The 15,000-nt window shown below is 43.0% G+C and overlaps 1 protein-coding gene across 4 annotated transcripts in view; it reads left to right on the top strand.

The window, feature by feature from the left end:
• Window positions 1–15,000, top strand: part of LOC123520034 (tumor protein p53-inducible protein 11-like) — a 273,982-nt gene that overhangs the window by 244,536 nt on the left and 14,446 nt on the right. For 2 of the 4 annotated variants that reach the window (XM_045281879.1, XM_045281878.1), the window contains exons 4-6: window positions 8,418–8,637; window positions 10,126–10,256; window positions 13,658–13,802. In XM_045281879.1, coding sequence (XP_045137814.1) covers window positions 8,418–8,637; window positions 10,126–10,256; window positions 13,658–13,802 — 496 coding nt within the window. Of the gene's footprint in view, window positions 1–8,417; window positions 8,638–10,125; window positions 10,257–13,657; window positions 14,762–15,000 lie in introns of those variants that run through there. The other 2 variants (XM_045281877.1, XM_045281880.1) reach the window with 2 other exon arrangements.

Raw genomic sequence — 15,000 nt, forward strand, 5'->3', positions numbered from 1 at the left:
GGGAGGAGGAGGAGGAGGGGGAGGTAGGAGAGGGAAAAGGGGAAGGGAGGAGAGAGGAGATAAGAGAAAGGGAAGAGGGGAAGGCAAGGAAGGGGTAAAGAGAAGGCAGGGAAGTAGGAGAGAGAGAGAGAGAGAGAGAGAGAGAGAGAGAGAGAGAGAGAGAGAGAGAGACGCGAAGGAGGAAGAGGAGATGGAGGGAAAGAGAGGAAGGAGGAACTGGGATGGTTTAGAAGAGGAGGAAGAGAAAGAGAAGAGGGGAAAGAGAAGAGAAAAAGGGGAGGTGAAATAATTGAAGAGGAAGAGGAAGAGGAGGAAAATGGAGAAGAGAAGAAGGAAAGCTAAAGAAGGGAGAGAGGATCGAGAAAGATGGGAAGAGGGGAATGTGGAGTAGCAGAGGAAGGAGGAGGAAGAAGAAGAAGAGGAAGAAGAGGGAAAGAAAAGAGGGAAAACAATATGGAAAGTGAAGTGGAGATGCAGGAAGAGGAAGAAGAGAGGAATGGGAAGAAGGGAAAGATAAAGAAGAGAGACAGTATAGAGAAAGAGGGGAAGAGGGGAGTGTGGAGGAAGAGGAGGAAGAGGAAAAGTAAAGAGGAAAACGGAACAGGGAAACATATGTGGAGAAAGAGGAAGAGGAGGAAAATGGGGAAGAGAGGAAAGAAAAAGAAGAGAGACAGGATAGAAAAGAGGGAGGAGGAGGAGGAGGAGGAGGAGGAGGAGGAGGAGGAGGAGGAGGAGGAACATGAGGGGAATAGGGAAGAGAGGAGAGGAAAAGAAGGGAGACAATACAGAAAAAGGGAAAGAGGAGAGTGTGGAAGAGGAGAAACAAGAGGAAGGAAAGAAGGAAGAGGGAAAACGAAGGACAAAGTTGTTGTTATTGTTTTGTTTTTTTTTCCTTATATGAGTCAATACGTGTTTTGTTCTTGTTTTGTTCTTGTTTCGTTTCTTTGTTGTTTTTACTTGTCTTTTGTTTTGTTGTTTGCTTTTTCTTCTTTTATTTCGTTCAGTTTCTTTCTTTTTATTTTTTTTTATTTATTTATTTTTTTTTTTTGCTGTTTTTTCTATGCCTTGTTTGTGGGTCTTACTGTTCAAGAGAGAGAGAGAGAGGTTGTGAAGGGATGTCAATATGTCTCTCTCTCTCTCTCTCTCTCTCTCTCTCTCTCTCTCTGTTACGTAATTAACGAGAGAGAGAGAGTACATGTGTAATCTGATATTTCAAGGTGTGTTATCTCTCTCTCTCTCTCTCTCTCTCTCTCTCTCTCTCTCTCTCTCTCTCTCTCTCTCTCTCTCTCTCTCTCTCTCTCTCTCTCTCTTCTTCTTCTTCTTCATCTTCTTCTTCTTCCTCTTCTTCCTCCTCCTCTCCTCCTCTCCTCCTCCTCCTCCTCCTCCTCCTCCTCCTCCTCCTCCTCCTCCTCCAAATCCTTCTCGCCAAATCCAACTTCGTAATGCAACATAAATAAATTCGGTGGTTTGATTCTCTCTCTCTCTCTCTCTCTCTCTCTCTCTCTCTCTCTCTCTCTCTCTCTGGCTGTCAGGACATATTATGATCCCAATAAGTAAATATCGAAGGAGAGAGAGAGAGAGAGAGAGAGAGAGAGAGAGAGAGAGAGAGAGAGAGAGAGAGAGAGAGAGAGAGAGAGAGTAGCGCCGTCTGTCTCAGTCTGATATTGGCTAGACTTATTTTGATTGGAGTCTGGTGTGAGAGAGAGAGAGAGAGAGAGAGAGAGAGAGAGAGAGAGAGAGAGAGAGAGAGCGTAATAATAACAGGGAGCCAGTTAGACAAACACACACAGATAGAGAAAGAAAACACACACACATTCATCACACACACACACACACACACACACACACACACACACACACACACACACACACACACACACACACACACACACACACACAGAAGGAGGAGGAAGAAGAAGAAAATGATAAAGAGGAAGAAGAGAAAGGATATGAAGACAGATATTAAATGAGAAAAATAAATCAAAAGTGACAGAATGTGAGAGAACACCAAGAGGAGGAGGAGGAGGAGGAGGAGGAGGAGGAGGAGGAGCAGCAGAAGGAGGAGAGTGTTTACATTAAGAAGCCCAGTCAGATCATATAAGTCTCTCTCTCTCTCTCTCTCTCTCTCTCTCTCTCTCTCTCTCTCTCTTCGGCAAAACAAACACAGAGCAAGTATGAAACATGTCGAGTGGTTGTTGAGACGTGGATGACCCGAGGGTGACTTGCATTGCTAACTAAGACACCGCCAGTAACAACTACTACTACTACTACTACTACTACTACTACTACTACTACTACTACTACTACCACTACCAGAGTATCATCATTATTTATAGTAACACCACCAACACTAACTACGTCAACAGTATCAACAGTAACAACAACAACAACAACAACAACAACAACATCAACCCTGACATTTTCACACCACCACCACCACCACCACCACTACTACTTGTCACAACCACTGATAAGAATAACAACAACAACAACTACTACTACTACTACTACTACTACTACTACTACTACTACTACTACTACTACTACTACTACTACTACCACCACCATAAATAAATAAACAAGAAAAGACAAAACGTGAAAAACAAAAAGCAAAACTGAAATTAGACAACAAACATTCACAAACCAACAAAATAAAAAAAAAATAAAGAAAAACACGAAACGAAAATAAGAAAACAGGAAACAAAACAAAACGAGAGAGAGAGAGAGAGAGAGAGAGAGAGAGAGAAACAAAGGATAAGGGATAAGGGCCGCTCTGTTAGGCAAGGACGGGGCTGAGGCGTGACAGGGGAAGGGAGTAGGGTCTGATAAGTAAAGAGGAGAGAGGGAGAGGGAGAGTGAGAGGGGAAAGGGGAGAGGGGAGTAAACCTGTCTTAAAGGAGGGGGACGTGAGAGTTGTAGAGTTGTGGGGGTGTCTTGTGTACAAAGAAGGTCTAGGGTTTCTTTGTAATTACCTCTCTCTCTCTCTCTCTCTCTCTCTCTCTCTCTCTCTCTCTCTCTCTCTCTCTCTCTCTCTCTCTCTCTCTCTCTCTCTCTCTCTCTCTCTCTCTCTCTCTCTCTCTCTCTCTCTCTCTCTCTCTCTCTCTCTCTATTTTCCTTCAATATCTTCTACCCAATTTTTCTTCCTTTACTACATTTTCCCTCTTCCTTGAACCTTCCACTCTTCCTTCTCTTCTTCACTCACTCAAAATATAAAATAAATCACAAATAATCAATCTGGAAAAAAAGAAATTCTATACTTATTCTTGTTAAGGAATCAATACAAGCCTTTGAATAGTAGAAGGGACGTGTCAAGGATGGCCTAACCAATTTTTTTTTTAATATTAGAAGGGATAACAAAAAAGGCCCACATAGATGCCAGTTCCCGAGCAGGTCCGAGAGAGTTAGCCAACAGAATGGGATAAATGTCTTGAAACTTATCTCTTAAACGAGTTCAGGTCATAGGGAGATGGGAATACAGAAGCAGGCAGGGAGTTCCAGAGTGTGCCAGAGAAAGGGATGAATGATTGAGTTTACTGGTTAACCAACAGAATGGGATAAATGTCTTGAAACTTATCTTTTAAACGAATTCAGGTCATAGGGAGATGGGAATACAGAAGCAGGCAGGGAGTTCCGGTGTGTGCCAGAGAAAGGGATGAATGAGAGAAGACAAGAAATAATAGGGTCAGAGAGAGAGAGAGAGAGAGAGAGAGAGAGAGAGAGAGAGAGAGAGAGAGAGAGAGAGAGAGAGAGAGAAATTGGTTTTGAAATATGTCGGTAAGTGAATGAAATCGACTCAGGAATCAGATAGAACGGTGAAAAATAGAGTCAAACTTGATAAAAAGAAAAAGAAAAGTAATAAGATAGGACAAGATATAGTAGAGTCAAACTTGACAAGAGAAAAACAAAGTGTGCTGAAAAGAAAGATGTTGTTTTTGAAATATTGTGGCAAGTGAATGGAATAAGAGTCACTTGTCAGGCCAGGGCAAGAAATAACGAGGCCAAGCTTGATAAAAAGATGTTTGAGGAAAAAAAAAACGGTAGATGTCAGTTTTGAAAGAAGGTGGTTAGATAAATGGAGTTAATAATCTGGTCTTTCGTAGAGTTGTTTATTTTTTTTTTTCTTTATCTATACCATGTGGTCTTTTCACGGGAATTCATGGGCTAAAGGGGATACTTTTTGAGGTGCCTTCTATCTCAAAGCCCACCCGCTAGGAAACCCTTGCCCCAAGTGAGGAAGCCCAACCTACACTCGGACCGTGGACAAGATTCGAATCCATGCGCTTGGAGACCCCTCGGACCCCAAAGCACGCATGGTTCCACTGTACCACGGCATTGGGAGTTATAAAGTAGTGGAGGGTCTGTGTGCAAGGCGGGTGTGTGCGTTTATGTGTTGTCCCATAACACATAAACAGAGAGAGGAAATGACTAGGCAAAGTTCAAATTTTTCCTCCAGTACCTTTCCAGTGTCGTGTGCGCACAGAGAGAACTAGGCAGTGTGTTTTGCACCTAAGTGAGATACGTTGTGGTCCGCTAACGGTTTCGATAGTACACATGAGTGTCAGCACTAGTCACTGCACCACCTATTTTCATTCAAAACTAACATAATTTGTCAGTGAATTCATCGTTATTATGCCTGGCTGTCAAATGGTGGAGGATAAACATGTCTAGTCTCAACAAATAAGGAATTGTGTGGGTAATGCATAAGCCTTCCATAAAAGGCCCTTGGAGGATAGTGTGCCACCAGGGTAGGGCATTAATAGGCTATAGTAAAACTAAATTGCTCTGGCCCATAGGATGATGCCGATAATCCGTGCCACGTTGCCAAGAGAAACGGAATAACAGTTTTCTATTAAATTCAATGCATGATTTCGCTATAAAAAGAAAAAAAAATGGGTTGGGGACACAAGAGATACGAAGATCTCTGCAGACGATTATGTCGTAAGTAAATGAATACAGTAAAGGTGCTGGTTATAAAAGTGAAAACGAAACTTGTAATTTACATAATATTCAGTGTTATGTCCTCTCGAGATACCCAGTCTAACATAGTGAGTGGTGAGAAGAAACATAAGATGAGGCAGTATTTTATTTCAGTTATTGCCTCAAGCCCGTCTTATTTACTGAACATCATTGGATGTAGAAATTTTTTCGGCTGTACAACACACAGTAAGACAGGGAAGCGTCAGTGTGTACTTCCGTTGTGGCGACCAGAAAGTGAGCCGATTTGCACGTGCGTGCCTGCCTGGTGACCTGACTCCCCACCCCCGTCCCAAGGGAAAAAAATAAGCTAGTTTGCAATCTTTTTCTTTTTTTTCTATTTTTCTTTTACTTTTACTCCTTGACAGGCAAGAGGAACTACTAACTACTTAATGAGAACTATTTTGAAAGCTTGTGGATGAAAATAAAGAACTTTAAGACACCTATCGCGTAAACCCGCCAGTAGGTGCCCTGAGCCGGCATAACCTTCCTTCATTTATGCCCGTGTCACACGGTCACGTACACCCGCGACAGCGTGTCGCGCGTCTGGAATATCGACGACCGCGTCGTACAAAACGCCGATTTTCAGAGGACAGCGGGTCATCGGGAATGATCCAAGACCGTTGTCCATTTCCCGCGACTGGAAGACCGTCGTGGAAAGACTATAATGAACATACTCCACAAAAATACGGAATTATTTTTTATAATGCTTTATTTGGCATATATCATCAATATAATGGTGTAATTTTTCATGATTTGCATACCCATCACTTATACGATATTTATTAATTACCTACAGATAGTATCGGATTTTGTTTTGATTTGTTTACCACCACAAGTGCTGGACTAGCCACCTTCGCGTCCAAATCCTTGCCTTCCTTTTTCGTTTGTTCTGCTCTTGCAGTGCAATTGCATAAAGTCCAACAGCTAAGATAGCGTGGTCAACTGGGTCCATTGTGTTCAGTGGCGCTCCGCCCGGGTTTGTTGTTGTTGTGGTGGTGAAGGTCTCGGATGGAAGATCAACGCCGTGTGCTATGTTTCCTGCGATCTGATCGTCGAACATACTGGTCGCGCGACACGCTGTCGCGGGTATACGTGACCGTGTGATACGGGCATTACAGTACTCCATGCTGAGACACTGTAACGATGGAGGGCAGCGCGATACCCACCATCACACCACATACAATTTTACACTACTGGTAAAACTTTCGTGTTCGTATTCCAGTCTGGAGGTTTCATGGTTCATATTGTCTGCTTAAGATATCGCAGACCGCCTCCTCTACTCTAGAAGATTAGGGAAGTTTATGGATGCGAGTGACAGGTGGAAATAAGCAGGTATATGTTTTATGGAAGGATTACAGTTTAGGCCTAAAAGCTTCCACAAAAACACAAGGTCGTAAGGAGGTAATGGAAGTTGCAAGGAGATATTGGGCCTACGCGTGGCAATCCTTTTATAAAACATGCCTTCTGATTTCCACCTGTCACTCCCATCCATAAATGTGTCTAATCTTTTATATTTCCTGATGACTAGCGAGGCACTGGTTCACCACCAACCTGATCACTGACTGCTTCATTCGGTTACCACTTCATATGAGATCCAATTCCTCCCTATCTTTTTCTGCAACCTTATCTCTCATTATCTTTTTTCTTCAACCAATTCCTTCCTCTTTTTTTTCTCCTTGATCCAATTCCTTTCTATCTTTTTCTTGAACTTATTCCTTCCTATCTTTTTTTTCTTGAATCAATTGCTTTTCTTTTTTTTTCTTGGTCCAATTCCTTCCTATCTTTTTTTCTTGAACCTTTTCCTTCCTTATCTTTGTCTTGAATAAATTCCTCCCTATCTTTTTCTTAAACCAATTCTTTCCTATCTTTTTTCTTGAACCTTTTCCTCCCTATCTTTTTTCTTGAGCCTTTTTTTCCTATCTTTGTCTCGAACCAATTCCTTCCTATCTTTTTTTTAACCTTTTCTTCTCTATTTTTTCTTGAACTAATTCCTCCTATCCTTTTTCTTGAACCAATTCCTTACTATCTTTTTCTTCAACCAATTCTTCGCTATCTTTTTCTTGAACCAATTCCTCGCTATCTTTTTTTCATGATCCAGTTCCTTCCTTTCTTTTTTTTTTCTTGAGTCAATTCTTTCCTATCTTTTTTTTTTTCTTGAACCTTTTCCCTCCTATCTTTTTCTAGAACCAATCCCTTCCTATGTTCTTGAATTCCTCCCTATCCTTTTTCTTGAACCAATTCCTTCCTATCTCTTTGTCTCGAACCTAAGCTTTGGAAGTCTTAACTCATTATTGCTGGTTTTCCTCTGCTTACTGATCCTCCTCCTCCTCCTGTCAATCCCCTTCTATAAACTCTACCAGCTTCCCTTTATTCTTTTACCGTCACTGTCTATCATGAATCCCAGAAAAGGTGAAGGAAGGTGAAGTTTTAATGTTCCCTGCCTTCCTTCACCTCATCTCCCAAGCCTCCTTCAGGGTGTACGTTCTGAAAAGTTGTCTGGTTACTGTTATGAATTCCAAAAGTTTAAGACAACGAAGTGTATGTTGTTTGTGTAGAAAAAATAACTATATAATTTTCCTTCCCTCGGCCTTCCTTCCCTTGGTTTTTCAGGTGTAGGATCACAATGAACCGCTTTCCTTATTTGTTTATGGATTTTTTTTTTTTTTTTTTATTACGAGTTTAAGAATCGTGAGTATTTAGTGTTCTCGTGAGCTCAATCTTCCCTCTTCTTCTGCGCCTCCCTCACATCTCTTCCGTAATGTTCAGACGTGCCTTTTTATATTCTTAAATCATCTATCACTTGCTGTTTGTAGTAAATCTCCCTCCCTTCACTCCAAAATAAATAATAAATAAATTAAATAGATAAATAAAAAGATAAGTCTATTTTTCACCTAAAACACCATAAATCTCTCACAGAACACTGCTAAATACTCATAAAACATCCCCAAATCACGATAAAATGTTCTACCTGCATCTTCCACGACGCCTTCAGGTGCTGGGCCACACTCTGCAGCTTCCCTTACACCACTACCTTCTTGTCTTCTTGAAAAAAAAAAAAACTTTCACGAATCCAAACAGTTTTAGAGGCAATGAACCTTTAACCCCTTCAGTACCAAGACGCATTTCCATACTTATTCTGGTTACTATTTGGTGATTTTACACAGCTTTATAAATTCATGTGGGGATTGAAATAGTAAAAACTGTGGCCATTGATCTGCTGCACTCCATAGACCCTTCCTAATGTCAATGAAATGGTCTGATCGTGTACAAATCTCAGGGTAAAATTGTGTCCCAGTAATGAAGGGTTAATTGAAAGACTCCATCTTTTCATGTGAGAGGGGAAAGCTAGCAAAGGAGCAAAGGGGAACATCAAACAAAAAAAACTCTCTAGTTGCCATGCCCTCAGCCTTCCCTCACCTCACCCTCTGCGCCTTCTCCAGATCTCGCAGGTGCTGGGCCACAACGAGCACCTGTACGTGAAGCTGCCGCGCGGGTTCTGGTCCGCCCATGTGGCCATGGGCGTGGGAGTGACTCTGGAGGCGGGACTGCTGCTGCTGACGCCCGGCCTGGCCTCGCGCCTCGGCATCATGCCCTACGGAGACGATGACGACGATGATGACGACGCCACGGCCTTGCGCGTCGCCGGGGCCGCCCTGGCTGGTGAGAGAGAGAGAGAGAGTGTGTGTGTGTGTGTGTTCTAATGTTTTTCTCCTAGGCTTGTGTTTATATTATGAGAGAGAGAGAGAGAGAGAGAGAGAGAGAGAGAGAGAGAGAGAGAGAGAGCTTTGTGTTTCCTTCTAGGCTGTGTTTATATGAGAGAGAGAGAGAGAGAGAGAGAGAGTGTGTGTGTGTGTGTGTGTGTGTGTGTGTGTGTGTGTGTGGGCGTGTTTGGACTGATAAAAGACTTTGTTACCACTTCTTGTCATCGATATTTTTATGAGAGAGAGAGAGAGAGAGAGAGAGAGAGAGAGAGAGAGAGAGAGAGACCCTCCTTCCTCCACTTTTCCCTTCAGGCTTATGTCGTTGTGTCCCTTCTTCTCTTTCTCTCCCCTTCCCCCATTCCCCTTCTCCTCCTCCCCTCCTCCCCTCTCTCCTCTCCCCTTTTCTCTTATCTGACCTGACCTGCATATCGGTATTGTCTCCTCCCCTTCCTTCCCCTCTCTCCCCTCACATCCCCTCACTTCCCCATCACTTCCTTCATTCATTCTTCCATACCACTGCTTCTATTCTTTCTCTCCCTTCTTTCTTTATTTCCTTCCTTCCTACCCATTTCATCCATTGTCTCTCCCTCCTCTTTCTCTCCCCTTGCTCCTAACCATTATCCCTCTCCCCTCACTCTATCCCTTCCCTTTTGTTCCCCTCTTTTCTCTTACCCTCTCCTATTCCCTCTCCCCTTCCTCCCCTCTTATTGCAAACTTTTTCTTTTGTTATCTCTCTCCCCATCTCATCTTTTATTTTTCCTATTTTCTTCTTTATCTTGTTTTTCCATCATATTTTTTTTTTTTTCAGTTAGTCTCTCATTTTTTTTGTTGTCATTGTTTTCCTCATCGTATTTATTTTTTTTCTCTCTCTCTCTTTCTTATCTATCTCCACCGTACATGTCCTTTCTTCTCTCTCTCTCTCTCAGTCTTCACATACCTTACCTTTCTTGAATTTGTCTTCCTCCACCTTATATGTCCTTCCTTTTCTCTTCTCCTTCCCTTACCTTGCCCTACCTCATGTTATCTTCCTCTATCTTACATGTCCTTCCATTCTCGCTACCACAGCCTTCCCATACCTTATCTTATCTCAACCCGGCTGTCTTCCTCCACCTTACATGACTTTCCTCTCTCTCTCTCTCTCTCTCTCTCTCACCTCAAGTATCTACCTCACATTAACCCCCTTCAGTGGTATGCCGCGCTCTCATATTCATTCTGGTTTCTTTTAGTGATTTCATACAGCTTCAGAAACTTATGTGGGATTAAACTAGTGAAGACTCTGGTCATTAATCCTCTTCATAAACCCTTCCTGATTTTAGTCAAATATAATCACACACAAACTGATTGTAAAAATGCGTCCCAGTACTGAAGGGATCAAATGTATTTCTTTCTCTCTCTCTTTCTTCCAGTCTTCTCTTACCTTACCTCACCTCGTCATGTGTACCGCCAGGGTTGTGTGTGTTCGTGTGGTCTCTTCTGGGCACCTCCGACAAGCACTACGCCCGCACCATGTTGCTCTCCATGCTTACCTACCAGATCCTCTCCATCTGTGTCTCCGCCGGCGCCGCCCTCACACAGCAGGTCAGAAGAACGTGATACTCTGCTGGTTGTTTGAAAGATATTGATCCCATTCTTTTGGATAACTCTCTTGATGCTGTTCGGGGATTGGTTTCTCAGTGGTAGGCCTTTTTGTTTAAAGTTTTTTTTTGTTGTGTTTTGTTGACCTTGATTGGTTTTCCCCCACGTAGAGAAAGATTAGGTAAATTGGTGGGGTTAGGTGAGGTTAGGTGAGGTGAGGTGAGGTGAGGTGAAGTGAGGTGAGGTGAGGTTAGGTGAGGTGAGGTGAGGTGAGGTGAGGTTAGGTTAGGTGAGGTGAGGTGAGGTTATGTGAGGTGAGATGAGGTGAGGTTAGGTTAGGTGAGGTGAGGTTAGGTGAGATTAGGTTAGGTTAGGTTGGGTTAGGTTAGGTGAGATTAGGTTAGGTTAGGTTGGGTTAGGTTAGGTGAGGTGAGGTGAGGTGAGGTGAGGTGAGGTGAGGTGAAGTGAGGTTAGGTGAGGTTAGGTTAGGTTAGGTTAGGTGTGGTGAGGTTAGGTTTTATTTACCGTTTAGAATGTGGCTAACTCTCGTGGTGCTGTTCGGGGATTGGCATCTCAGTGGTAGGCTTTTTTTTGTTTTTGTTTTTGTTGTTGTTTTTGTTACCCTAGGCTGGTTTTCCCCTACGTAGAAAAAGATTAGGTAGAGTGGTGAGCATTTTGTGGTTGTGGGTTTTCTGTTTCAGTTTTTCTCTTGCATGATTCAGACGGCGTTTGTTTTTATTGGTGGTTTAGTCGTTTTATATATTTCTTTATTTTTCTGGTATAGAATGTTATGGAGTGGAGGATTACCTGACACCATCTACTAAGGAACGAGTATTTGTAATTCCATGTAGGTTGTTGTTGTTGGTGGTGTTTTCTTGATTCAATCCTCCACTTGGTACTGGTAATGTTCAGTCTCTCTCTCTCTCTCTCTCTCTCTCTCTCTCTCTCTCTCTGACCTTCCCCTCTCTTCCTTCTCTCTAACACACATAATCTTCATCTTCCTTTCCTCCTTCTACATTTCCTTCTATTATATCCTTCCTCTTCCCCTCTTCTTGTTTTGCTTTCCTCCCGCCTTCCTTCCCCTCATCTTTACGTCTTCCTGCATTACCCTTTCATTATCACCTCCTCTCTGCCTTCTCCCCTCTCTTATCTCCTCGTTTTCTCCCTTCACTTCTCTCTCTCTCTCTCTCTCTCTCTCTCTCTCTCTCTCTCTTCCTCTCACTTCCTCTCTCTTTCTTCAACCACTAGATTTTATATGCCCTCATGCAACAGGTCCTCCTCCTCCTCCTCCTCCTCCTCCTCCTCCTCCTCCTCCTCCTCCTCCTCCTCCTCCTCTTCTTCTTCTTCTTCTTCTTCTTCTTCTTCTTCTTCTTCTTCTTCTTCTTCTTCTTCTTCTTCTTCTTCTTCTTCTTCTTCTCCTTCTCCATCCTCCTCCTCCTCCTCCTCCTCCTCCTCCTCCTCCTCCTCCTCCTCCTCCTCCTCCTCCTCCTCCTCTTCTTCTTCTTCTTCTTCTTCTTCTTCTTCTTCTTCTTCTTCTTCTTCTTCTTCTTCTTCTTCTTCTTCTTCTTCTTCTTCTTCTTCTTCTTCTTCTTCTCCTCCTCCTCCTCCTCCTCCTCCTCCTCCTCCTCCTCCTCCTCCTCCTCCTCCTCCTCCTCTTCTTCTTCTTCTTCTTCTTCTTCTTCTTCTTCTTCTTCTTCTTCTTCTTCTTCTTCTTCCCTTCTCCTCCTTCTCCATCCTCTTCTTCTTCTCCTCCTCCTCCTTCTCTCCTCCTCCTCCTCCTCCTCCTCCTCCTCCTCCTCCTCCTCCTCCTCCTCCTCCTCCTCCTCCTCCTTTCTTCCTTTTATCGTCTCAGTGATAACTTATGCTGCCTTGAAATGAAGCCTCTCTCTTCTCCATCTCTCCTCTCCTCTCTCCTCTAAGTTTACATCTTCAATTAACTAGTTCACCCTTGCTGTACCTTTTGAAACACTCTCTCTCTCTCTCTCTCTCTCTCTCTCTCTCTCTCTCTCTCTCTCTCTCTCTCTCTCTCTCTCTCTCTCTCTCTCTCTCTGCTTTCCATCCTTCCTTCCTTCTTTCTCTCCTTGCATTTCTTCCTTATTCCTTCCTTTTCTCCTTGCTACCCTCCTCCATTTCTTCTCTCCTTTGTACCTTCTACCCTCTCTCTCTCTCTCTCTCTCCTCTCCTTCCTTTCCTCCACCCAAACATGCTTCTCTCCTTCCCTTCCTCCTTCCCCTCTCCTTTCTTCTCTACAACCTCCTTACCCTCCTTTCCTGTTTCCTGTTCCCTCCCCCTACTTCAACCCGCCCCCTCCCCCTCCCCTCCATTCTCCCCTCACATACTTACCTCAGCCTTGCCTCCCTTTACGTGTCCCCGTCACTGGCAACGCACACAGGCAGCCCTTCCTTGTTACGTCGTCTTGGGGAGTGAACTGAATAACAAATCTAAAATATACATGTTTTTGTCTCGACTCTTGAAAACACAGCGAGGCGAGGGAGGGATAAGGGGAAGAGAGAGAGAGAGAGAGAGAGAGAGAGAGAGAGAGAGAGAGAGAGGTGAGGTTGAGGGTTAAGTAAATTGGTATATATTGTTTTCTTTCGTAATAAAATCAAGGTTATTATTTTTTTGTGTCTTTTTAAGTCGCTCGTTTTCTTTTCTTTTCTTTTTTTTTTTTTTTTTTATCATGTTTTATGTAAGTGTGTCTTTTGTGTCGGATTGTAATGTTTGTTGTCTTATTATTTTCTTTCTTTCTCATTTTCCTTTTCTTTCCCTCTTCCTCTTCCATCTTTGCTTTCTTTCTCTCCTTCCTTTCTTCCTCTCCTTTCTCTCTTTCTTTCTTTCTTTCTTTCTGTCCTTCTACTATCATTATCTTTCTCCCTTCCTCTTCTTCCTTCTTTCTTTTCCTCTTTTCTTCTTCTCTTCTTTTCTTCTACTATCATTATCTTTCTCCCTTCCTCTTCTCTGTTTTCCCTCCTTTCCTTCCTTTTCCTTCCCTTCTTTCCTCCTACTGTCACTGTCTTTCTCTCTTCCTTTTCTCCTTCCTTCGTCACTTTCCTCCCTTTCTCCATTCCCATCTTTCTTCGTACTATCATTATTTTTCTCCCTTCTTCTTCTTCCTATTTTCCTTTCTTTCTTTCCTTTCCTTCCTGTTTCCTTCTTTTCTTCCTTCTACTATCACTATCTTTCTCCTTCTTCTTTCCCTTCATTCCATCCTTTCCTTCCCTTCTTTCTACCATTACTTCTTCCTTACAGTCTTTTTCTCCTTTTCTTCCTCTCCTTTATCCTCCACTAGTATATCCTTCCTCCTCTCCTTCCTTTCTCCCTTTCCGTCATAACAACCTTCCCGCCATGCCTTCTGTCACCTTCCTCCCTTCATCAGCAGTCACTCACACCCTCACCACCCGCAGGAGCCCACGCTGGTGCTGGAGGAGGAAGGCGGCGCAGCAGAGGGGCGTGACGAGGAGGAAAGCCTGCTGGGTAGTCGTCTAGCGTTGTGTGTTGGCCTGCGCGCGCTCATGTGTCTGCTGTGTTTGGCCTACTTCTACTCGATTGGTGAGCCTACTTTTGGCATCAGGAAATCCACCTCCTACAAGGACTTAGCTAAGGAGGAGCCTAAGAAGGATAACTAACCCACGCCCTTCCCTCTCTTTCTCTGTCTCTCTCTCTCTCTGTCTCTCTCTCTCTCTCTGTCTCTCTCTCTCCTATCATAATACTTTCTGCACATTTGTTTGCCTATCTATTTGTTGTTCTCTCTTGTTTTTTCTTTGATTTTTTTTATGTTTTCTATCTAACTCCTTTTTATTCTTGTTTATTTTCTTCTCATTTTTGTTTTTCTCTGTTTATTTGTCTTTTTTCGTTCCTGTCTGGTGTTCTTTAGCTTCTTGTATTTCTGTCTGTCTTAATTCTTGTCACTGGTGTCTGTGTTGGTTAGCTTACTGTTCCTCTTCGTTTCTGTTTACCTGTTTACCTGTTTACCTGTTTCTTAATCCTGTCTGTCTCCTTCATCTTGCCTTTCCTGGTCCTTTCTCCGTGGCTCGTGGTCTGTCTGTCTGTCTGTCTGTCTGTCTGTCTGTCTCCCTCATCTGTCTGTTTGTCTGTCACGCCTCTGTCAGTTGTCGTGATCTGATCCCTTCTGTTCTTATCGCCTCGTCTCAGTGTCTTTTTTCTGTCTGTGTTCTTGATTTCATTTTTACTCCCCCTCCCCATCTTCCTCCTCCTCCTCCTCCTCCTCCTCCTCCTCCTCCTCCTCCTCCTCTTACCGCCACGCTTCAAAACATGTCTCTTATCTCCATCTGTCTTCTTATTCTCACCTCTCCTCTTACAGTCTTACCTTACACACACACACACACACACACACACACACACACACACACACACACACACACACACACACACACACACACACACACACACACACACACACACACATGTTCTTCTTATCGCTATTCTTCGTTCGTTAATCGTTTTCTCTTTCTTCCTCCTCCTCCTCCTCCTCTATATATATATATATATATATATATATATATATATATATATATATATATATATATATATATATATATATATATATATATATATTTACTTTCTATCTCGTAGCAATTACAGTTCCACATATATATTGAGAATACGCAAAAACCAATTAACACATTATTATATTATAGGCCGATCTTCCTCCTCCTCTTCCTCCTCCTCCTCCTTCCTTCCTTCGTGCTTCTAACATCTGTCATTAACTAACACTTGTACTAACACT

This window comes from Portunus trituberculatus, chromosome 46 (genome assembly GCF_017591435.1).
Source record: "Portunus trituberculatus isolate SZX2019 chromosome 46, ASM1759143v1, whole genome shotgun sequence".
In the NCBI taxonomy this organism is placed as follows: Eukaryota; Metazoa; Arthropoda; class Malacostraca; order Decapoda; family Portunidae; genus Portunus; species Portunus trituberculatus.